The sequence below is a fragment of the Hyposmocoma kahamanoa genome, unplaced genomic scaffold (assembly GCF_003589595.1).
Source record: "Hyposmocoma kahamanoa isolate Upper Pololo Valley unplaced genomic scaffold, ASM358959v1 240, whole genome shotgun sequence".
NCBI lineage: Eukaryota > Metazoa > Arthropoda > Insecta > Lepidoptera > Cosmopterigidae > Hyposmocoma > Hyposmocoma kahamanoa.
Window position 1 is genome coordinate 1,986,156 of NW_020653757.1, and position 26,169 is coordinate 2,012,324.

The 26,169-nt window shown below is 37.7% G+C and overlaps 1 protein-coding gene across 1 annotated transcript in view; it reads left to right on the top strand.

Moving 5' to 3' along the window:
- Positions 1-26,169, top strand: part of LOC113228758 — a 53,550-nt gene that overhangs the window by 21,323 nt on the left and 6,058 nt on the right. The window contains exons 2-15 of the mRNA XM_026462122.1: positions 2,849-2,951; positions 3,172-3,315; positions 5,515-5,594; positions 11,275-11,365; positions 12,396-12,502; positions 15,745-16,341; positions 17,123-17,204; positions 18,282-18,367; positions 18,825-18,884; positions 19,125-19,225; positions 20,367-20,490; positions 20,790-20,853; positions 21,329-21,501; positions 21,572-21,747. Coding sequence (XP_026317907.1) covers positions 2,849-2,951; positions 3,172-3,315; positions 5,515-5,594; positions 11,275-11,365; positions 12,396-12,502; positions 15,745-16,341; positions 17,123-17,204; positions 18,282-18,367; positions 18,825-18,884; positions 19,125-19,225; positions 20,367-20,490; positions 20,790-20,853; positions 21,329-21,501; positions 21,572-21,747 — 1,988 coding nt within the window. The remainder of the gene's footprint in view (positions 1-2,848; positions 2,952-3,171; positions 3,316-5,514; positions 5,595-11,274; positions 11,366-12,395; positions 12,503-15,744; positions 16,342-17,122; positions 17,205-18,281; positions 18,368-18,824; positions 18,885-19,124; positions 19,226-20,366; positions 20,491-20,789; positions 20,854-21,328; positions 21,502-21,571; positions 21,748-26,169) is intronic.

The window sequence follows — 26,169 nt, forward strand, 5'->3', positions numbered from 1 at the left end:
ATATAGCTTTTAATGCGTTTCCGTATTAAGTGAGCGCCATGACTCCCTCTATGGGTGTATTTGGGTATGTAGCTGTCAAACCATTCTGTGTTGTTAGTAGCAGTAGAGTTCCTTGTGAGAGTTGTGTGTTGTTGTTGTGAGAGAGTCCAGGGCAGTACTGCCACCTCATCTATTTCTGCCACCAAGCAGTATTGTGAGTATTACTGCGTTCCGGTTTAGAAGGGTAAGGGTATCTGTGAAATTACAGGCGCATGGGACTTGTCAATTTATGTCTCAGGGTGATGGGCGCAGTGGCAGTGTTCTGAGTGGCACTGCGACTGTTATGGACAGGCGTGTAGCTTACTGTCACTTGATGTTATTTAAAAAAACCAAACTTGAAAACTTTCTACATTCATCTTCTTTGTTTGGGCAATAGTTTATTTACCTTACTTGTATCGTATTTAATTTGATATATATTTTTTTAAATGCATACGCGGGTGCCACGGACACATACGTAAACAACCGCAAATTGCACCCAAACTGACGAGGGAAATAAATATGGGCTATACAAATATTTTTCCCGGACCGGGATTCGAACCCGGACCTCTGCGTGCGTGACAGTCCAACGTGGTAACCGTTCGGCCACGGAGACAGTTGACAAAATTAAAACTACGTACATGCTTCCCCCCTATTTCATAAGAGTTTATTTCAAAGTGAAACAGCATATTTTCATTTGAATACCTACGAGTCTAATTTGGAACGCCGTTTCCTGTTTATATGATTGTAACGTAAACTTGAGATGTGTTATGTAACTTCCATTTCGGGAATGAACTCGCGAACGTACATTTACCTGTACGTACTTCATGCTTGTGTACAGTTCCTGTTCACTTTAATAATCTACGATGACAACTTGTTGCATGACGTCGAAAGGAAACTGTTATAGGTTTTTGATGATAGTCTATCTGTGGCATCGATACTGTGTAATGGATTACACAAACTACGGTATTTTGTGTTTCAAATGTAATGTTTAAGAGTCTATACTACCTTAGCTCGAATTGGTTTTTTTCCCGTACTAACACGATTCGTTTTGCTTGGGTCGAACGGCAGGGACATTGGCTTTATTTCAGAATTTATTTTTTTTTACAAACGAAAAATACTTGAACAAAAATTATTCTAAATAGAATAATTTTCGTTAATGCACTTTTTCATACGAATGAACCAATTTTGTAAACATTTATGCCACTCCTTGACAATCTCTGAAACAGGTTTTTCATAAACTTCGACAGCCTCTTCAGGCGATGAAAATCGTTGACCGCGTAACTGGTTCTCAATTTTTGGAAATAAATAAAAGTCACAAAGTGGCAGGTCGGGACTGTACGCGGGATGGCTTATAAGGTCAACGTTGTTCACCTTCAAATTCATACGTCGGGCTGGCCGTGTGAGAACTGGCATTATCGTGGTGCAAGATGATACGGTGTTCACGGCTATTTTTACGGAGTTTGTCAATAACTTCCGGCAAACAAATGGTCATGTACCAATCACTTTTCACGGTACAACGATTCTCCAAAGCAACAGTAGCCACGTGTCCTGTTTTATTTAAAAAAGAAGCAATCATCCGCTTAGAGGCACTTTGTACGCGCGCCACTTTGGTTGGTTTCGGCTCATCTCGAAAGACCCATAGGCTCGATTGCTGCTTTGTTTTGGGATCGTAACTATAAATCCATGTTTCGTCACCAGTTACTATGTCCCACACCAAATTTGACACCCCTTCGTTGAATCTGGTAAGCATGGCATTGCACCAAGTGACGCGATCCGTTTTTTGAGCCCCAGTCAAATTGTGTGGGATCCACCGAGAGCACAGCTTTTTCACACCCAAATATTTGTGTAGTATTGACTGTATTTGACTCGTGCCTATGCCTAATGATGCCCGATTCTCATGGTATGTCACATGCCTGTCTGTTTTGATCATACGGCGCACAGCATCAATGTTTTTGTTGTTCACAGCAGTGGATGGGCGACCATCACGAAATTCGTCACTGAGATTCACACGACCACGTTTGAATTCTGTAAACCAGCTATAAATAGTCGTCTTGCAGTGCTTCATCGCCAAAATCAGTTTGAAGCCGAGTGAAACTCCGCTGAGCTGTTAAATTACACTTAGAGTCGTATTCTAGAAATCATACTCAAGTCTTGTACTTGATACTCAAGCCCTGACTTGAGTATTGAGTAGAGTTCTGGAATACGACCCTCAAAGTCGAAAATCATACTACGAAAATTTTCATGAGTTAAATTCATGGTGATGTAGACAAGCAACTTCTAAAATGACGCCACATTTGTTTCTACAAACAAAAACTATTCTACAGCCAGAGTTCCATTTTCAAATGTTGTAATACTTTTTAAATATTGTTTATGTAAGTGGTCAGTTTCGGAAACTTATAGTGCGCCCTATGTAATGTCACAATTATGCATTTTACGCGTTTTCGAGTGGTGTTTATCTACGATAACGGTCGAGCGCGTTTTGAAGTGTAGCAGCGGCAACTAAGTGAATTTCACTTACTTTGGGCATGCGAAGTACGTACACTTGCGGCGTCTATTTAGACGTATATCTGTGGTGTATATCCTCAATTTTACTATATATTTATTTTCAAGTGATTGATTCAACACCTTCACTATTATGCGGAATCAACCAAAGCCATTTGAGGTTGTATAGAGTCTCAAAGAAGAATTCTCACTCTCAAACATGATTGGGTATGCAGGTTATTCATCAAACACTACAATGTTGAATAAACGTCTACAATATGTTACAAGAACGCTTTTAAACCTAACCACTGTTCAAGACATTGTAACCAATGTTTGTTATTGTTTCCAGGTGATGCTGGGCGGAGTAGAGGGCGTGGGTGGGGCGGCGGAGGGGGAGATCCTCACCGTCACCATCGTGCGCGACGAGCACGGATATGGCATGAAAGTCTCCGGTTGGTACCACTTTTTGAGCGTTAATGAGCACTACGAGGATGATTGTTTAGTAGCCGTGTTTCTCGCTAATGGTGAAGAAGTACATCGTGACGAAATCTGCACGTTGGAAAAGGCACAAAACTTTTGAAATAGCCTTTTAACCAAATAAAAAACTTCACCGTCCACTCGATTCAGTTAATTCGGGTTGTTTGTAAGTAGTACCTGATCAACATGTTACAGGCGACAAGCCCGTGTACGTCCAGTCGGTGAAAGAGCACGGCGCGGCGTGGCGCGCGGGGCTGCGCTCGGGTGACCGTATCCTCTGCGTCGACGCGGTCCCGGTGCGCGAACACACGCACCAACAAGTTGTACATATGATCCGAGGTGCGTATCTTGCCGTGTTTTTGTGGTGCAAGAATGCTTGCACTGACAACTCATATCGACAAACGTATTCCATTTCTGGGTTCCATGAAAGAGGTTCCTTAAAGGCGTGCTTAAGTACCCTGTCAAATCCCCGGTGGTATACGACGTACCGTGTACAGGCGATTTGCTAAATCGTTACAAACATTAATAAAAAAGTAGACATTTGACAATTTTGACATACACTCCCGGACACGTTACACGAGCCACCTTGCATTTTCAGTATTGCATTTTTAGCCTTAAGATTATTAATAATAATAACGCACACACTCAACATAGATCTAAGAGTTAGATCTACGACTCTGGTATTCTAAACTTATAAATAATATACTAAAGGTCATATGTCCTTGTTGAAAATTTGAATTTGTAAAACCTGTAAAATTTCTTCGATGTAACAATATATTTGTATTTAGCCCTTTAAAAATAAAATTGCAAGGCGGCCCGAATTATGTGTCCGGAAGTGTAGTCGGGATGCAGAATTTCGTGTTCTATGTTGTGATGTGAGTAATTCCCTTTCGTCCAAATTATAATTTACGCCATTAATCTTATAATAACTTATAAGCATGTATCGGAAAAGGTAAATCATAGTTACCTAAACTTCATGTAACACATGCAGAGTAAATAATACCTCTCTTAAAAATAATGCAAATAGTTATGTATTTACGTACAATTACAAAACTATTCTTCTTAAATACACTACCGTAATAAAGAAATTGCTAGTTGCCTATCAAAAATATAAAAAAAAATACAATACAATAATTCCGGAGATTCAGAGGGAGGTGTTATCGGCTCCATGTGTTTTACCTGCTTGAAATTTAGGTAAGTATACGCTGCCACTTCTGAGACGAAACTTTCACTTAGGCCCTGCGCGAGCACAGTACTCCTTTACTTTTCCATATTCAAACCAGATCAATATAGTCTGTGAAATTAAGCTTGATTAGAATGACTCATGTCAAACGTCATGAACCAGTGATGGGACACCAACAATTAGAACAGCACATCGAGAATCGATGTTAAAATATATCGACTGAACTATCCTTTTTTAAGTCGGTGTTATAATTATAATATCACGGTAATATTTGAAATCCACTCATACGATTCATTAATAGGGTTCGTCTCATGAATTATGGCATTTAGGTGTGGCGCCAGTATTTTCAATTTTCAGTTTAATTTCCATAGATGTAACCATGTATACCTAAATAATATGTTGGATAAAAAATTATCAAAAATACACGTTAAAAAACCCAAAGTAAATTTGACGTTTTAAAAATTGTCGTCAAATTATTTATAGACTGAATGGGTTGATCGACTCTATATTTTCGATGTGTTTCATGACAACCTTTGTTCCGACTGACGTAACTTAATCGTGTTAACTTATGAAAATAAACATTAATAGTATTTTTTAGTGAATTATAAATTCCAACGTATGTTAATCGGTTTTAACGTAAATATTAAAAGTAATTATTGTGTTGTAATTATTAATACAAATATCGAACTCTTCGAAAAAATTTCCTCGGTGCGGCTGAATTAGAATCAGCGTCGTCTAGCAAACCGTGCTAGACGCTATGCCAACTAAGCCACGGAACGAACCAGCGGACCTTACGGATATTTCTATGTGCTTGTTGCAAATCTTTGCTTTTTGGTTTTTAGTGACTTTTTGCCGTAGCGCCATCTGTGAGAAATCTATTTCTTCACTCATCCAGGTACAGTTAAGAGCAGGTCAAGTTTGACACTTTGAACTTTGGACCGTTTTTATCTTATGAGGCGTAGAGTTGGATTTAAATCTTAAGTGTCAAGCTTGACGTGCTCTTGGCCCTGTACCTGTACAGCTACCAGCACCTGACTATAGATGTCGCTTTAATTTATATATATATATATATATATATATAGATGTAGATTTAATTAATTGTAATTCACTTTATTTTGATTGTCAGGATGTTTTACCACCATGATAGTCAATTACATTTTTGTGAAATCACGCCACTAGTTTGTTATAATTATTAACACAGATCAAACACTTAGAAAAATCCTTCGACCCGGCCGGTTTCGAATAATCGAAATTTACGTCGTCTTAATTTTGCCGACCTGTCATTCTAATTAAGCTAAATTTTACAAAATATAGTGAAGTAGACACCCTGTAGTGTAACCTTGTGCATGTTACAGCCAACCCGACGACTATGCTCACCGTCCAGCAGAACGCGTCCAGACACAAGACTCCCATCACTGCGCCCTTCCCTGTCAATGTGAGTGCTAACTGCTACATGTCACCGTACATGTACTGCTATGTACAACCGCGCGCGTGGCATCAATTAAGGCCAGAGGCTCAACCGTCTCGTAGTCAGTTTGACTTTTTTTTGATGATATCAAGTGACGACACGTACAAGTCATGCGTCTGGCGGTAAGCGACACGCCTACCCATTACAGTTGCAGTGCCACTCATTGCTTTAAATCGCAAATATCTGGGAAGCACTGCCACTGCGCCCGCACCATGGGACATAAAGTTGACAAGTCTCACGTGTCTGTAATTTCACCAGCATCTTTATCCTTCAAAACCTGAAACGCGGTAACGTTCACATTACTGTTTAGCGTCAGAAAGGATACCTTTATTTTTAAACCCAATTATGTACCAAGGTACAACTTATGTCAAAAAATTTCTAAAATTATATAGAAAATTTAATCTACAATTATATGAATAAATGATTCAGCGTTCGAAGAAACGTAAATTATTATTATTCTAATAATTATTATTAGAACAATATTCTTATAATTATTATTCTCATTATTTTCCAAATCAATATTATTTTAATAATTATTGTTATAATAATAATAATAATAATAACGCACACACTCAACATAGCCCTGCACTAGGGAAACCCTGTGTCGCGGGTGCCATGGACACATAGACAACCACAAATGACACCCAAACTCACGAGAGAAATAAATGTAGGTAATACAAATATTTCTCTCGGCCCGGGAATCGAACCTGGGACCTCTGCTTGGCAATCCGGAATTGTCGTGATTTGACGGCTTTCATTGTAGATATTAATCGGGTTCGATCGAGAGAATGTCCGTAAAGAATATCCAAACGTCTGTGGTGTATATAATAGAATAACACAAATAGTAATACTCCAGACACGCGAATCAAACGAAGCATGTCTATGACGTTGACGTGTCGACCGTGTCCATAACATTTCAATGGTTTAACAGCTCGGGACATAGTCTTTTAGCCAGCCTTTTTATATATTATAATAATTTATAAATGGACTCGTAATGAATGAATTATAAAAGAAATATATTAAGACGATTAGACCTATTTTTTAAACAATCCCGATAGCTGAATACCTGCTATTTGAAGCATAGACATTGCCATCTATAATTATCGTGTTGCCAGTGATTTACATGTTTGAATGATAATTTTAAGTGGTATGCACAAGTGATTACTGAATTCTACTTTGTTTTTTTTTTATGAATTTGCCGTATTTTTTTATTTTAAAATATAATGTTTTTTTTAATGATATGATAGTTCCTGAGGTTCATCATTGGGCCCAAGTTGTATGGAAGAAAAAATGGATCCTTTATTAGATGTTCATTAAAAATCTTCCAAGATATGTAAAATCTGACATTCAGCGCCGAAGGTCAGGCTGAGTTTTAAGCTAAACAGTTAGTTAACACCAATCAAGTTGCGTCTGCAATCGGGGCCACAGTGGTGGTAGGTGGTAATTAATTTGACGGCGTAAACATTTCGACATAGGTAATTTCACTACTACTTGATGTGGCTCACCGTATCAGCCAGCTCATAACGATGTCTTCTAAAAGCGACAATCCAAATACGTCAGTTTGAGCGAACAAACGAATCATATGAATGCGCGGGATGCGCATAATTTCAATCAGGTCTGAAAACTCACCCGAATTTAAGGTAAACAAGTCACAGTTTAATCTGAATCCCGATTAGACTTTATTATTTATTGAATAGTTTTTGCCTAGGTCAAACAAATTTAGGCCGAATTAGCGTTTAACCTGTAAAATACATATGTATAACACACCATTACACATGTCACATGTTTACTCCGTTTGACGCAAGTTACATAAGACCAGATGGGTTGACATCGTCGGTACAATGCTACTCAGTTACGGTGGCGAAAATAACATCTTATTACAATAATATGAAAGTTAATAGCCATGGTACGATAAATTACACATGCAATTAATGATATCGACGGTTCTGGGATTCCCGGTTGAACCAATTAAATTTTGTTTGTTTCTGAACTTGATGTACAAGCCCAGCATTTATCAACCTTCTCTGGACCCATCGGGCAGCTTGCACATACACTGCCTCCATTTGTGTTTCCACATGTTTCGACATGTATAGTGCCATGTTAAATATCTTAGGCGACTTTAACGGTTTTTATTGTAATTAAGAGTGAACTCATATCTCATGTAATAGAAAACAAACATTACAAAATCATCTTTGTTTTTATAATGCCAGAAATGAGTCTCTTTTGTTAAGGAAACGCGGTTCTAGTGCCTCCGATGTTTGGTCAGATATTTATCGTACAAGGGATTTCTCTAATTTAAAACTGGGTAATTAGTGTCATTGTCTGTTGTAATATTACAGACCGATCTTTACGTAAATAAGACAGAAATTGCCATATTATCTCAATATGCTGCGGAGCCAAATAAAACCATTTCATATAGTAGCAGTAGAGCTCCTTGTGAAAGAGTTCGTCCAGGGAAGTAGTGCCACCTTACCTATTTCTGCCGCCAAGCAGTAGTGAGAGCATTACTGCGTTCCGGTTTGGAAGGGTAAGGGTGCAGGTGAAATTACAGGCATATGGAACTTCTCAACTTATGTCTCAGGGGGACGGGCGTAGTGGCAGTGCCCTTAAGATCTTTGCGATTTAAAGCTCTGAGTAGCACAACAACTGTTATATGGATGGGCGTGTCTCTTATAACCAGGCACATGACTTATTCGTTCCGTCACTTGGTATTATATAAAAAAAGATAAAATACTAATACTAATATTGAAACTAGAGCTTCTGGTAAACGTTTCAGAGTTAAATTATACTTCAAATAATGTAGGATGACCCCTGTAACCTGTCACGACGTGTACTAATTTACGCATTTCATAAAATATTTTTATAAGCCTCGTTTTTAAATGAAAGCCTTTGTTTAAATAAATACATTAAATTAAAGTAAAAATAATACCAGATCAGTATTTATTTGTGAGAAATTAGCGAAAAGAATTTTTTTTTTAAATTCATAAGTTTTATACAACTACGTGCAAAGGTTATGCTTATCGGTCACTACACTGCATTTGCTAGAGATGAAGTATATCGATGGAAAAAAATCGATAATTTAGGAATAAATGTATAATGCGGGTATTAATTCTTAAGGTATGAATTTTAATCATAGGCATTGAATTGACATGTCAGTGTTATTCCTTTTTTGAAACCTATAAATGAAAGAATTGATTTTTTTTTACTTCTTAAATATCTATTGAAATTGCATTTGAATTATGGTTGTGCGTTTTATGTCTTCAATATAATACAAAAACACTTCACATATCTATACATCGTTCAGAATACGTCAGAAGTATAAAACTATAAGCTTCAAAAATCAAATACACTAACACTTTAACTGCCTCTAACTGCCTTCGTGGCAGAACGGTTACCATGCCGGACTGCCACGCAGAGGTCCCAGGTTCGATTCCCGGGCTGGAAGAAATATTTGTATGGCCTACATTTATTTCTCTCACGAGTTTGGGTGTAATTTGTGGTTGTCTATGTGTGTGTCCATGGCACCCGCGTTACAGGGTTTCCCTAGTGTGGGGCTATGTTGAGTGTGTGCGCTATTATTATTATTACCCTATCGACTTTGCCTCCACCCTATGACAAACGTCAAATGCAGTGTCACGGGGTCATCCTAGTTTGAGTTTAGTTTAATGAAGATAATAAATAAAATACCATTAAATGTATGTACGTAGGTTCAGTAGACAGTAGTCCGAAATTACATTTTCCAGAAATAACGTTTGCTCAAATTTTCATAACTTCGAAAGTAATTTTAAGAGGAAAATGTTTTTTCTTTAAAACCCAGCTTAACCTTTTTTTTTTGACGGGGGGGGGAATCTTTGTGGATACGCCTGAGCCCAGGGAGACTCAGGGGTTATGTGGGGACTCTCCCTCCAGACTGGAGGGCCTACCCCACTAAAATCCCCCTTGTTTCCCTCTCGCCAATCTCAACATTCACCACGACGCCTAACCGAACCTAATCGTGTCTTTGCGATAAACATCCAACATATCCTGAAAGAACAACAGTTTCGTTATAATTTAGTTTTCGGTGTAATGACAATTGGAAAAACGATATTTCGGAAAAAAGAAATTCGAGTTTGTGATAGGTTACCGCGCAAGCGTAGTCCGTTTGCGCGTGCGTGCATGCGTACGTAAGGTGTACAAAATTGTATTATTGAGTAAAAGATTTTTCGTCATCTGTTATAATTAACGGTCATTTTGAAGTATTTGCACTGAACTTTATTTAACATTGCTTAGTAACATTGCCATCAACGTAATTGCCGTCAAGTTGAATACGTTAAAAGCAAACAATACTGTGTAGAAACAGGCGTTAACACTATTTTTACAGATAACTTAGTAGCTTTGTACGACGTGTTAACTACAGTAACCGTGAGTCGAAGCGGTCTCTATTGATGTGTAAACAGCTGTTGTAGCACTAGAGGATTGGCAAGGTCGGATGCAGGCGTGCGCATGCGGTGCGCGGTGTGCGATTCAATACAGTGGTTTCTATTATTATTATTATTATTAGTTCTCGATTACAGAAGGTTGAGAGACGCTACGGCCTTCAAGTTATAATATCTTTTTACAAGACGACGTGAGAAATACGGAAGAAAAGTTAATTTTGTTGAAAGTGGTATTTTTTTTAAAAAGTATATTATTTTTGAATATCGATCGAGGAGGAGAATTTTTTTTTTTTGAGAATACATTGTGTATAATTCATAATAATAAAGGGATTCTCTTAGTTCATAAAAATTGTTACACATTTTAAGTATTTTTTACAGATAATTTATAAAAAAAACCGTTAAGGTTTAATATGATCCAATTGGAGCCTTATGTTTGTGTTTCAATTACGAAGAAATCTTTGCGCATGTTGAATTAATTGTAAAAACAGGACGTCGTAAAATTGTCACGATGCCTGCTGGTCTGCCACGCAGAGGTCGGGACCTCTTTACTCTCGGGACATATTACACCCAAACGAAACTCACTAGAGAAATATAGGCCATATAAATATTTCTCCCGGCTCGGGAATCGAACCTGGACCTTCTGCGTGGCAGACGAGTTTCGTAACCGTTTGGTCACGAAGGCAGTTAGTAAAAATTATTGTTATGAAATACCACGTTCACCGCACAAGCGTTTAAACAATAGACGATATTGTATTGTCAGTGTGTTGTTGTCAACAATTGATGTAATTTTTAATATTCATTCTATTAAGATTGTCATGCAAGTAGTTTAGGAGTATAATTTAACATAGTGCGACTACAAGGACTAATTTACTCAACAAGAGCCTCTTACGTGCACCATACACACGCTGAATCGAGTAGATGAAGTGGTAGACATTTTTACTTGTTTTGAGAGCGAATTCATAAGGGTTATACTCTCTGTAGTAGTGTACTTAGTGGATTATTTTTATTATTATTTGTTGTTATGGTTCAATAGAATACCCATTTATTAATTATTATTAATTAGAATAATTATTATTTTATATAAATAAATATAAATGTCACACTATTGTATCGAGACAATCCCGTAAAAATGGCTGTATGTACGAAATAAATAAGTGAAAAATAATTATATATTTGACGATGTCTACTTGTATGTCACGTTATGTTTAATATTAATGTTTGTATATTTGCAGCCCGAAAAGCTCCGGCAGCTGGAGATGGCCAAAGCTCACACCGTGCGACAGATGCTCGAGAAAGAACAGACATACATCAGGGATTTGAGGAGTACGTTTTGACCTTCTTTGTTTATATCCGGAACTTTAAACCACTGTGAGAAGTCATAAACTATTTAAACCATTTATTTCCACACGCATTAAATACATAATAAAGTAAATCAAACATCAAAAAATGTTAAAATAGTGATGCAATCTTTGCTCAATTAGGGTTTTTAAAGTCGAGTACCATGTTAATAATCGGTACGAGATTTTAAGACCTAATTATACATTTTCTACAAGTAAATTACAATAATGAAACGCAACTAATATTTAATGTATTTTTTGTCAACAATCCATGGCAGTAAACTCAAACGAAAGCCTAACAAACGCTACAAAACAAAAACCAAAGAGATAGAATAGAAGTGTCCGTGATTGGCCAAGTACCGCCTATATTTTAACCAATCAGGAGGGAGTAGAGCGTTTGAGTAGCGTCATATTTAATATTTTATGTTTTTTTGCCTATTATGTAACATTTTGAGGTATTAATAGAATTTTGGTTTGTGATATGTTTTATGAAACTGGTTTAAAGTACAGGAGTAGAAAGAATAATTAAGATATGTGTTGGGGACACGCTAAGTCTTCAGTGACAGTCAGAAGTTGCTTAGCACTGGTTTTCGGCCTACCTCCTATTTAGGCTACAAGAGATAAATAAAGACAATAATCTCAGTAGAGAGTACTAAAACAAGACCAGAAATTGCACGAAACCTGATTTATCCCCTAGTTTGCCATTCTTAAAGGTGGAACATTTTCTTCAAATTTACATGGAACTAACACTGAGGTACCCTCTTTCAAACAAAAAAGCAACATCAAAATTGGTTCACAAATGCCGGAATAACTGTGTAACATACACCCAAAAAAACATTCAAATTAAGAATCTCCTCCTTTTCTTAAAGTCGGTTAAAAAGATGTTGATTCATTAAACGTCTCTATTTCGCTTTAAGTAAACTCTAGTTTGTTTTTTTTTTATTCTCGTAGTGTCGTTTCTGCGCAACGTTTTAAGATTTTGTATTAAATATTATGGTTTTTCATACTTTTCCCAGATGAATTAACGAAAGTGCCAGATGTACGAAAACAAGCTCTATTGGAATCAGCCCAACAACGCTGTTCAACATTACAACACGAGATTGACAATATTATGGGTGCTCAGGTGATTGTTCTTATATATTATTTTTTACATATATTTATTTGTTGTCTATTACTGTAGATTAGTAGGTGTGTGAAAGACTTATTGATTACCTACCTGCCCACCTAAATTTTAAATAAAATACATGTTTAGTTTTAACTTGAATGAGAGCCTCCTATTTATATAACTTGTAACCCAGTCTGATGTTCAGAGGTTTACGAAACGCGTTCTCTGGATTTCCAGTTCTGAAGTTCGGAATTGGTTTTGGGAATATATGTCGCAACCCATGGAAAATTTGTGAAGTCCCCAACGCACGTTGAGCCAGCTTGGCGGACTACAGCCTAAACCCTCTCCTTAGAGGAGAGACCCGTGCCCAGCAGTGGGACGTGTGAATGAGTTAATGATGATGATAATGAATGTATTTCAAAGCATTCATGGCTTATTTTTGTTCATAATTTCACCGAATGAGAAACGAATATGTGGACGAAGATGGTCTTAAAGGTACTAAACATGGCAATTTGTTGTGGCCAATGCTCTTCTGTTCAGAGACCTATGCCCAGTAGTGGACTGCAAGAGACTCTCGCGGTACGGTATGTGTGGTAGTCAATACGTCAAGTAAACATGCTGCAGAATTTGCGTAAATACACTGTAGTAAATGTCCACAGTGAATTCGATGTTAGTTAACTTACAATTATAATTAGTTAGCGGCTATTTTATTTCGTTGCAGCCGATTTTCTTTTTCCAGTTCAATAGACGCGTATCAACATTTTGTCTTTTAAGAGCTATTGCCAAATCAAGGTGCGCAGTGTCGCCACACTACGAAAAATACTCCAAATTAGTGTCATTCGACAGTTTGCTCTAAACGAATGATATAGGGTGCGTTATTGATTTGGGAATAGCTTGTAGTTTTCGGTAAATATTTTGAACACACCGAACCAGAGTCGAAGTTGCGAAATTGCAACGTGTTATTGGCGAGCGTAAGGTTTAATTCGCAACGACTTCGTATTCTGTGTGAGCAAAGTACCATTATTTGTGTATCTTTATCAGTGTTCGTAAAAATTACACTTGCGTTACAAAAAATAAGAACACAAATTGTAGACGAAACGCAAATTTTTTATGTAACATGTAATTGTGTTAATAGAACGATGTCGTACACTTAATATCCTTTTTAGATAGCCGAACGGGAAATTAACATTAACAATTATTTTTATGCGCAAATTGATTTCAAAATACAAATTTCGGTTGTGATTTTATATTTTTTATGGTTTATCGTTGACCATTTCTTCAGTCAATAATTTTAGATAGAGGTTGTCAGTGTTACGCAATATATAGTTCGTTATCGAAGAACTAGCTAACCTGCAGTTCTTATTCTGTAGAGTTGCGTCGTGCGAACGCAAGTATTTAATAGCTGTGAGAGAGCGCTACGTTACGTTCTCTTTCTCATTTTATTGTCGTGAGTCACATATTTTAAACTACTATGTGCTTTATGGAATTGGAATAATGTCTATTCTAATATTTGAAACCCACAGGTAGTTAATATCAATCTTAAATACTACTGGTGTCGAAAACGGCCTTTTCGTTTTGGTTTATTGGTTAACGGTTATAGTCAACAATAACATTATAACAGAGACAGATTTGTTGTCATTCATGTCAGATTTAAATAAAAAAACTGTAAAAATAGTTTCCTTATTCTTGTAGTAGCACATTAAAATATAAAACGTACCTACGTAACTGAAAAAGTAATTTTCGGAAACCTCCAGAATAGATTTTAACAACATGTACGTGGCGTGAGCCACAAGCGCCATTAAGATGAAAGTCTATTGGACATGAAAAACAATATGTAGTTTTATTTCGTTTTACAAAAATGTTACTTTTCCCAATTTCATCGTTTTAATTATTGAAGGTGATATTTTCGAATGATCACTACGACATATGTATAAACACGGTCTCAAGATAACGAACTCAAATTATATAAAACAGGTTTTACTCTTACGTTGTTCACTTTTTTTTGTATCGCAAGTGTAAAGGAGGCGAAAGTGAGTGTCAACTATGTCATGCTATGGTGGAATTTATGTCCATACTAACTGCTAACCCATGGGTCCACTAAGCCACGGGTCACGTACTTGCGTCCTTCGTGTACCACGTTCGTTTTTGTGCATGTACCCTGTGTGACGTCAACAAATTTCAGGTAAATAATAGCAATACGCAGAAATGATACAACAATATCCAAAATGTTTGGCACGCGCTGACGGTGAAGTACCTAAATGATATTTGGAATAAGGTATATTTTTTTCAGTGCGTTACAGCGCAGGACAGGTTGTAGAATTTCTGTTTATCCGGCAGGACTTAAGGGTCTTAGGTCTCACTGTCGGAAACGTGTGTGAGATATTAAGAAACTTCTTTAGTGAACTCTCTGTGGTTTTCGAAAAATACAAACAGCTCTTTTTTCGAAAATAATAAACAATTCGAACATCAAATTGACCCTAATTAGCCCTAATAGCTCTTCAGGGCTATTCAAGGCCAGGGTGAAAAGGTATTGTTTTGACAAACGCATACCATCGTTGGTCATTGCGTCGCTTAACTTCAGGTGAGATTGTGGTCAAGCGTGCGTCTATTTTATATTAATAAAATATATATATGTTTAGAGGCGGCGGTAACTTCTGTTAGTCACGTGGACCGTCTGAGTGTTTGCTGATGTATATTGTATTAGAAAATGATTTCGTTATTTACGTTTCCTGCCAAGTAGACGAACGGAACACTATTGGTCGTTTAAACGCGTGTTTTCGCCACCCGTTTGGTAGACATTAGATGTTAATATCAGTGACGTTTTTAGTACGGCCATAGAACTGAATTTTGGTGACAATGTGAATGACATTCGTCAGTTATTTGACACCAAAAATATTGGCAACGTAGCCCAAGAATTCGGCAAGCTCTGTAGCAAAGGACTAGGAAAATTTTAGATATGATCATTGGTGTCCACGTGTTCTGTACTGGAAACTACGTTTAGTCTAAAGTACTACTAATAGCGGAGACATCTGAAGGTAGATTAAAGCTCAAGATTGGACTCGGTAGTGCGGGATGATGACGAATAATGATTTTGAATGAAATTACGAATTTGCATGAAAAGAGATAAAATGTATTCTCGACTTTCGCCTCCGACAATGTGGGGATGGTTTCAGTGTTGTACAGAACATTGCACTCTATTACATTTATTTCTCACACTACACAAGTAAATAGTCCAATGTAGCACTTTGACTCTCCTATAGCCCGACGTGCCTGTACCGGCAACACCACGGCTCTCATCACGAACCAAAACTGTGCACGAGAAGACCTCTCCCCCACCGAATACCGGTTTTCTCAGTGCGCTGCCGAGATCTCTGAGCAATCTCACAGGACAGAGCTTAAGAAATTTACGGCAGGCGCGAATGAACAACAAGTCGCAAGACATTCAACCTTTAGTACGACAAAATTCGGATGACAGCAGTCGGCGACGTCACGTCCATAACAACACCGTGCCTATGGTCCCCACTACCTGTCTAGACAATGTCACTCCTCCTCCGTTGCCTCCCCGATCTATCGAACGCCCGAAAAGAAACGCTCTAAGTCCTCCGAATCCAATGAATCCCTTATCCAAACCTAAGCCTTGCACGTCAGCGACTCCAATACTGGCAATGCAGTCTCAATATGCGAGAAGATACCCAGACTTTCCGATGCACCAATCGATGCCAGCGTACAATGATAATATGAAACAAATGAGGAAGTCGTCACATTCGTTGGACGGGGAACTGGATGGGCCACAACCGAACTCGATCGCGTTGCAAATGAGTTTTCCGTTGGTCAACGCGCCTCCGCCGCCTTTGCAGGTACTCCTTTGGGTTGGATACTACACACTTAGAGTTAGGAACTGAGGAATGTTTCCTTGTTGGAAGGAATTTCTTGAAAACTTTTTGTGAACTGCCACGTACTTTTCATTGACCTGTTACTTTGCCCTAGGTTTCTGAACATTGCTTGGTAAGTTTGCGAAATTTCGAAAAGTAATTTTGTAAACTTATGGAAACGCCCTTGGACTTTCCGACTCTCTTATGTAATTAGTATAGTTGGTAATTGGGTGTCATTTCAGCTTTATGTACTTTACATTCTGCTTTTTAGCTCTATTATGTATTTTCTCTAAAATTATAGACAATATGTATATTGTAGTGTGTATAGTTTTATTACATTATTGCCTGTTCTCCAGAATTAGGCATAAAATCCCGTTTGTCTAATCATTTAATTATTTAGACCACAGCCTATAATTGATTAAGAGAAGTTAATTTTCTTAATTATGGTGTACCTGGTACCATCCGAAATCTTAAAAACGATAAATAGACAACGACAAAATTGTTCAAAACTGAAAAATTTCTATTAAAAAATCTGATAATACAGAAATAACTGTTTAAATTAATCGAAACTTTATTGCATTGTGCACGTTTATGTAATAAAATACAAACATGAATAATAATATGTGATTACTGTAATTTTAAAAACGAGAAATACGTTTATTGAATGTACGTGTTCGTCCGAACTAACTTTATGACGTGACTAACAAACTGCATGGCTACCCTAACAATGCCATCAACGATGCTAATTGCCGATAATGTGTTTCAGACTGACAATAGAGGCAATGTGCCCGTGCTACATGTGAGGAGCCAGTCATCGCCTGAACATTTAGACCATGAATTACCTAGAAGTAAGTTCTCTTTATTGATCTTCACATTTCCAAAGAATACTACTGGGGTTCCTCTTTAATAATACACAGACTCTTTTTGCAAAATGCGCGCAGACTCTGCCGGCTGCAGGCAGAGGGCGCTGGGCCGTCGATCGCTTTGTACCTCAACTAAATACACCCCCAACATTTAAAAAACTCAATGAAATAGGCTAGTATATGTATGTGAGCGCGTCGTTAACAATAATACTTTATATAGAACCTTTTAAGGTTACTAACATATGGACAGCATGTTTGCAGTTAATGCGTGCAGTCGTGATCAACTGCATGCAGACTAGATTTCAACTGCAAGTGTCAACTGCAGTCAATGTGAACGAGTCCGGGAATAAAAAAAGCAAATTACCTTTTTAAGACGACACACGAATTTCCTGTCTGAAACATATTAATTTTTTTTTCAGTAAAGGCAAAAGGTTTGAATTACTTTAGGGTTTAATCAATATAATGTTAAATCAAAAACTCGATTGGTGAAATTTTTCTTGACGTATTTATTTCAAATTTGGACAATTCGTAATTTTTTTCGGTATTGGCATCATTGTTTACGTTTTTGATTGCAAATTCCACCGCAGAATACTCTGCGTTGGACTCTCCGTCTCCGTCTATACAGTCGGAGATTACGACCGTGCTCCTACTAAGCGTACGGCCGCTCTTTGATATGGATATCGATATTAAGAATGTGAATTCTGACAGATTCTAGTAACGTTTTGTAGTTTTAGTGAACAATTGATCTTAAAACGAGAATTGGCCCTTTGATTTTTTGTACTGAATATACGAACGTCTACTTTCAGAGTGTTCTCCCTAAACGGTTAACGTGAAACCTATAGAATTTTAGAGGTTTTAGAGGTTTGTTTGTAAAAACAAATATACGCGATTTAAATCCGGAAAAATAGTTTCATTTCCTACCTATAGAATTGTTTTTAGAATGTTGAGAATTTTAATTTTTTTATAAATACAATTTCTCGGTCAGAAATTAATGGTTACGTTTTTTCTAGTAAATGACGATAGTCACAATGGTCGATTAATACTTTTGTTGTGAATTCTCAGCAGGAACATTGTCCGAGAAGGAGGCGTGGGAACGCGGCACCCCGCCCCCCGGCACCCCGCCGCCGCCCTACGCTCACAACACGCAGGTGAGTCTTTTTTTTATATTTATTGAGGGACAAACAGTTACACATGTATAAAAAAATACATATTTTAAAATTAACTTATAAATAAACCCATAGTCCCCTAAATATACATAAAATAAAACATAAAGTAGGTAAACAGACAATCTGATACACAATAAACAACACGGAAGAAAGAAAAGTATCTATGTGGTCTGTGATAAACAACTTCAAATTATGAATAGATATAGCCACAGACATATAGACATAATACATACAACACAAAAAACACGAAAGCTTCGAGTCTTCAACGCCAATTCCTGATATTGGTGTCCATTCTGTCCTAAACCAATCGACGAATTAGGTTTACAAATATCGCCATCCCTGTTACTCTTTCTTATAAAAATAATATATAGAAGATTGTGAAACTTCCTTATACAGCATTAACTCGTAAATTAACAGACAATATATTTGTACGTTACAGCCGTGCGCAGATCCTCAAAGAGCAATCATATCAATGGAGGAAGACGACTCACCCGCCTCAGTAAGTTCATACTTGTCTACTCTTCCAAGTTAGTTCGCGCAGAATTGTCCACAACGATTGACCCGGGCCAAAGTGTAGCAATGAAACAACTAGTATTTCTAGTTAACGCTCGTTATAGGACGCTTTGTAAACTATGTTTAAGCTTCAAAAACACCCAATCGTAAATAACAACTTTTACATTAGTAGTACTAAATAATTTCAATTTTTATTGATGCTTATTAAAAAAATGTTAATTTTCAGGACAACTCAACGTATTCCGGTTTATTTTCGAATGTTCGCTCGGTGAGGGAATCTAAAGTGAAAACTGCTGTCTTACTCAACTGGCTGTTAGGAGAGAGAAGGTAATGTTTGTTTACTAAAATGCTGAAAAAAAGGCTAGGGCTAAGTCACAAAAATACAATTGATAGAGATAGTTCCACTTGGTGGCATACTATTTTCACAGGGCGATATCATTATCGCTTTTCATTGACGAGATCATTCTCGTCAATGAGAAGTGAATATATTATTTTAATTTCCCCAAACACCCTGCGTGTTTTCAAGATTAGGTGCGCATACGCGCGTACGCAGTGTGGCAGAAACGACCAGAAGAAAATGGAGAGATGGTCCCCCATACTAACATAATCGACTGTGAACTGGCAACCAGTAATAGTACTGGTTGAATAGTATTGAGATAGCTCAATTTTGACAACTTTACAGGTGAAGAAAAAATCATTTATATAGCATCTGGTTTATAAAATAAAAATATGTAGTGTACATACACACATGTGTAATAAAAATATTTAAAAGGTACATATTTTTATTTAATAATCCAGATGCTATATAAATGACGCAAATAATTTTTTTCTTCACCTGTAAAGTTGTGAAAACTGAGATAGTGCTATCTGGTTGCCAGTTCTCAGTCGATTATTTAGTATGGGGGACCATCTCTCCAATATCTAGTTATATATCATTTAAAATGCGTTTGTGTGAGTAACACGCGTGTTGGATTTCGTGTGTTGGAGATTCGAAGCATGCCTCCAGGTTCGTTTGCTCACATTTCTCAGTTTGAAAAAAGTACACCTCCGTTCTGATCACGTTGGGTAGTGCATTGTTTATGGTTATTAGCTATTTTCGCTACGCCCACTGGTCTTCTCCAATTTTTAAAACTTGTGATTGATATTTTGAGGCGCCATCTGTTGACGCAATGTTGAACTATGTAGTGGAAGCTCTCCACTCAAACGTTGTAACAAACAAAAGTGTTCTTGATCAATATTAACTGACAACATTACATCGAAACTGACACTGACTTAAGCCTCGTGACCTAAGTGGTCGCCATTAAGAAAATAATAATAACTATTAGTAGAGCGTGCATGCTCTACACATTCACCGGCATCACATCACTGTTTGACAATGTATGTTGGCCACATCGACTCTGATAGTACAAGCGAGCCTAGAAGTAATCTAGATAAATGTTCCGTGGTTTATACCGTTCGATAATTCCAGATGCGCGTGCGCGAATCTCCTGCTAATAATCACGGACGGGTACCGCTCAGCGACTGGTGTCCCCAACACCACCCTGCGACGGTGGGCCTATGAGATACAGTCCACATTTCTAATGCCAAATGCCGTAAGTATGGTCAATTTTTTTAGCAGACAAGAAACGTTTCTTAATTTTGTTTACAATATTATTATAATAATAGTGTGGTACGTTTTCAAATTAGAACATAACCCGTAGCCTAAAAATGGCAACAAAAAGCTTATGAATAGAACTCCTAGGTTTACATAAATTATTAGTCAAGAAGTCTCATCACTTAGCAGTCGCTGTACACTCAGTGGTATGTAAGATTCCTGAAAAATCTGGATTATGGATGGACATTTGATGAGTTTTTATATCAAAGTGATATGTTTTGTTTGTTTTTGTTTCAGGTTTTGCAGTTAAACGGCGTAGATGAAAATATGGCAAACGAAATTGAGCACGTGTTAGTTAATGGTTAGTATTTACGTAAATCTGCCACGTTACTTTGAAAGTAAAAGATACTGTTCTAAACTTAACAAAAATTCCAAATTTAACTTCCTGCAGAAAATGGCTGGAAAGTGAATTTTGGTCCCTGTAAGAATGTGTTGGTATCAACAATTATCGAAATTCATTATCAACATCGTTTTTAAATAGAAAAAGTAACGCGAGTCGGATTTTCGCTTCGTATGTTTCGAGCCCGTCTGTGGTCCTTAATCACGAGCTTCCGCGGCGGTGACGTGACGGAAACTGCGTTTCAAAGCGGACTCTCGTTTGTCTCATTCTTAAAATGATATGTAGGATTGCAAACTACATTAACCACGTCGCGTCTTAAAGTCTCATCTACACTCATCATTACCGCGGCGAGGGCTTAAATCCGTTTCGTGCACCTTTTCGAAGCGTTTCCTCCGCCAGGACACATCTCCGTATCGAAGCGAATGTTCGTCCACAGAATACGAGAAGGAGGAGCTTCTCCGCAACGTGTTCCGCAAAGCGCGCCAGAAAGCGAAGGAGGAGCTGGGCCAGCAGCTGAACGAGTTCCAGGTGAAGCGGCAGGTGGGCCTGGGCACGCTGTACGGGCCCACGGACCACGTGATCGCCAGGTGCCACGCCGAAAAGCAGCAGGTGGGGGGGGGGGCGGGGGGGGGGCGGGTTCGCGCGGGGGGCCGACGGCACTGACGCGCGCTCGTTGCAGGAGCAGACGATCGTGGAGCGCCTGCTGTGCGAGCGGCTGCGCGCGCTGGCGGCGGCGGGCGGCGGGGGCTGCCCCTCCCCCGCCTCCGCCGCGCCGCCCGCCCCGCCCGCGCTGGCCGAGGCGCAGCAGGCGCTGCTGGCCGCCGCCGCCGCCGCGGCGCTGTGCCTGCTCTGCCGGTGAGTCTGCTCCGGGCTGCGGAGCGCCTCCCGTGCCGGCGTGATAATGGTCTTTCAGAAATGGGTTAAGAACTTGATTCAAGAAAGCTACCACAACGTATCGGAATTTTTTGAACATCGGAATGTCTGAGACTCGCTTAAGTCGACGGTTATCTGTTATATTACAAGTCACTATCTGTAATATTTTGAAATTATAATTGCCATATGCAATGTCTTGATCTGCATTGGCGCCGTATTTAAAAACTTACTAATGGAAATAATGCTAAAGAATCTAAAAATATTAAAAAAATGTCTTCGGTTCAATCTTCTGGCTAATTGTATCTGGTAAGTTTTGCAAAATTGTCCGTAAATTGTATGCACCGCGCGCGAGCAGTGACCCCGAGCGCTCGGCGACCCGCCATTGACCGAGTGATAAAAACGAAACAATAGGTAAATGAACGATCGAGAAAGAGCACCTTTCTGGACCACATTATGTAGTGCGGTGCTATGTTAAATGGGAGTGTACATTATAATTTATTGTTTATTTACAATAATTAGAAAAGTTGACTGAAAAAGATTTTTCTTGGAAATTAGATTTGATACTTACCAACTTTAGGGTACATGAAAGTATTGCTAGAAGTGTCCACCACCACCGGCAAAGATTCGCACGTTGTCGAGAGTTTCGTTTCACCTTTCTGAACACTAGCACATTTGACTTCATAAGTTTGAAAGCAAAGACGATTTTTGCGCGCAATTCCTCGACACACGCTTTCTCCGTGTAAACTAAACATTTGACATCACCCCATAAGTAACAGTCACGCACTTGCCGTCCATAATAAGAAGGAGCACCACTGGATGGTAATACAGGTTCTGGTGAACCTGATAGCGGTTCTTTTTTACACTATCTCTTGTTTACATAATAAACCACGCGGCATTTCGTGAGAGACTAGAATTGCAGCGGATTATCCCCCTTAGTGCAGTGCGTGAGCGAGCGCACTGATAAGGCGCGGGCGTTTAATGCGTTGAAGAAAGTGATAGCAACACCTCAGTGGTTCCTCTGCCGGTCCGCCGCGGTGCTACTAAAACCTATAGGTTCCGTTTACGTGCCGTGCAAGTTTATGACTCAATGTTATATATATATCACAATTAAATAAGATAAAGCAAATCAACAATATAATATATATAATATTACATGTAATCTAATAATAATAATCAGCACCAAAGCCTCCTATCACCTCGGATAAATCTAAAAGTTCTATGTGATTCGTCTTCATTTATCCCGAACATAAAGTATCCTATATATTCAATTGTATGTTATTAACGAACTTTGATGACTCCACAAATGTTTTCTTGTTCCTCAGTTTACGTATATACGGTACACTAAAAATGTAATTCAAAGAACAAACAAGGCATCGACCCTCCGAAAGGAAACACGTAAGCCATTCTTGGTCACCCATTACAAGTATATAACAAAATGCTTTGGAAACCTGCTATTTTTAAGGAAAAAAGTTGCAATATATAATATCAGTTTCCCATATTATTTCCTCTACAAATGTATCCGTTAGTCAGTGTCCCTTCGACAGCCAAACATTCAGTACAATTTATTACATTTGTAACTAGAATAAAATGTTCTGACAACATCAAACAACAACGATTATTCATGCTGTCTTAACTTGCCTCTATAATTTTTTTTTATCTTGGATACATTTATGTTCCAAGATTCTAATATAATTCACGTACAAAAGTGTTCACGCATTATTAATGTCATTAGGAATGTATAAATGATTTATAGTGTGAACTGAGTGAAATTGGTGATAATGGTGAATTTGACCGAGATTAGTGAGTCAGACGCGAGGGAAGTGAGGAGGCGGTGGTGGCAGTCGCCCAAGTCTAAGAAAAAGAAGACTAAGTAGGTTTTATTTTCACTTCAATTCAACGTTACGTCATACGTAACTAATTTCCTCATCCTTATACGTATCTAACACTAGTGTCACAGTACATTTATGAAAATCCAATTCACGTAGATAGAAGATACAAATTCCAGGCTTAGTAATTAATTAATTAAATTCATTTATAACAGATTAGGTCCATAACACGTACAATTTGAATACATTACTTTAAATATTTCATTTTACGTAATAATTTGTATAATTGTAGCAGAAGAGCTCCTTGTGAAAAAGTTCGCCCAGTGGCAGCACGCTACTTTATCTATATCTGCCGTCAAACAGTAATGTCAGCATTACTGTGTTCCGGTTTTGAAGGGTAAGGGTGCTGGTGAAATTACAGGCACATGGGACTTGTCAACTTACGTCTCAGGATGACAGGCGCGGTGGCAGTGCCTCACAGATCTTTGCAATTTGAAGCTCTGAGTGGCATTGCAACTGTTGTGGACAGACGTGTAGCTTGCCTTCAGGCACACGACTTGTTTGTCCCGTCACTTGATAATATAAAACAAATAAAGATATTCAATAGTAATAAAAATGGGATACAATTAAAATTCAAATTAGATTAATAATTTTTTTTACATAATTAATTAACATAGACATAAGAAAAAAGCGCCGACAATTAGTAACTGCAGTCGTTTATAGTTTTGAAATTTTTTGACAATTTTATATATCAAGTTATACAGCGCCCCTATCGTCTCCACGAAAAATTAAAATTTCAAGTCCAACCAGTGAAATCTCGGGATAAAGGTTTTCTACTGTTTTTTTGTGTGTTTTCATTACCAAAATTCATAGGACACAATTTGTTTATATATGGATGAGAGATAGTTGTAGGTAGACCCGGCGCGGTGCACTGTTTGCTTTATTTCACCGTACAGTTTTTACCAGCAACAAAAAGAGAAATAGTTTGAAGGTGCGTTTGTATTGTATTTAGCTAAGCTAAAAGAATACCAACAATATAAACAGCCTGTAGGTAACAATAAAAATGTTGATTCAGTATTTACATCATTTGTAAACATATTTTGTAATTGTCTACGATTGGAGTCATCTGTAACAATATGGTAGCCATATACAAACGAGCAGTACAGGATTACTGTCGGTGCACGATTGAACGTTTTTCGTTCAAATATAGTCAATTATTTGAAATGATTGTAATGTTTACTTGACAAAAAATTGTTTAGAAAATAGTTCATTTTAGTTGAACTATAACAACAATATCCTTTTTATTGTATAGATATTTGTGGATTTCTGACTTGTGTGGAATTAATTGTGTTCAGTTCTTATGTCCTTTTCGAATTCCGACGGAGTGAATAAAAGGTAATTTAGTTTGTACATTGTAAACAATGATGTCATTGGGTTATCTATTTTCAACTTACATCAAGTATGTGGTAATTAATTAAGCAACATGACTACGAATAATAATAATAATAATGTGCTTGACAATCACACCAATTACCTGTTCCTACACTGGGGACTTTCCTGTGCTAGAGTATCGGAATTAACTGCGGTACACTACCTAAACACCTACACCAAAACAATTGAGTAAAGTTTTTCCAAAATGATCTTACTGGAAGTCGAACCCGAGACCTTCTCATCTAGCGCCCGCGCTGATATAACCGCTGGATCACTGAGGTTGTCAAATAAATGAGAATTAAAATGTGTATTTACGTAACATATAGTCGTTTTCCTTGGGGAAAAAGTTCGTCCAGGGAAGTACTACCACCTTACTTATTTCTGCCGCTAACCAGTAATGCGAGCATTACTGCATTCAGGTTTTGAAGGGTAAGAGTGTTGGCAAAACACACACACAGGCACATGGGACTTACAAATAAGTTGACAGTCTCAACTTGACAGTCTCAGAGCGCAGTGGCATTGTCGCTCAAGTCTGTGTGATTTAAAGCACTGAGTGGTACTGCAACTGTTATGGACAGACGTCTCGTTTACCACAAGGCGCACAAAAAAAAACGTAAGGCAGGGAAACTTCAGCATGTAAAGCAAGTTCTACATTTAAATAAGTTGAAGTTTCCGCGCCAATGCCGCAGGCCTCAAGTGAAACCACCAGTGCACGGTGATTCACGCTCCATACTAAGGCGGTCATAAATACGTAACTCCGAAATTATTATTATTTTTTTATTTTATTACGTTAAAATATGATTAGGTAAACGTAAATTAATAAAATTATACATTTTAAAAAATATTTGACAATATTTAGGTGTAAAAATGTCTCGCAGTAATTTTGTTTTTAGACGATGTATCTAAAACATTTTATACTGCGACTTTTAATGGTAAAACTGTGTAAATAATGATTATTTGTATTAACAATAACCACAAATGAATAAATTAAAACAATAAAAATACATAAAAAAGTTCATTTTACAAAATACAAACAAAACACAAATTATACCAAAATACATTAAATCTCAACAATATTAACTTTAAATACATAACAAGTCTAATACAGCTTTTGACAGTACACCTTTTTTTTTAACAGGTAACTTTC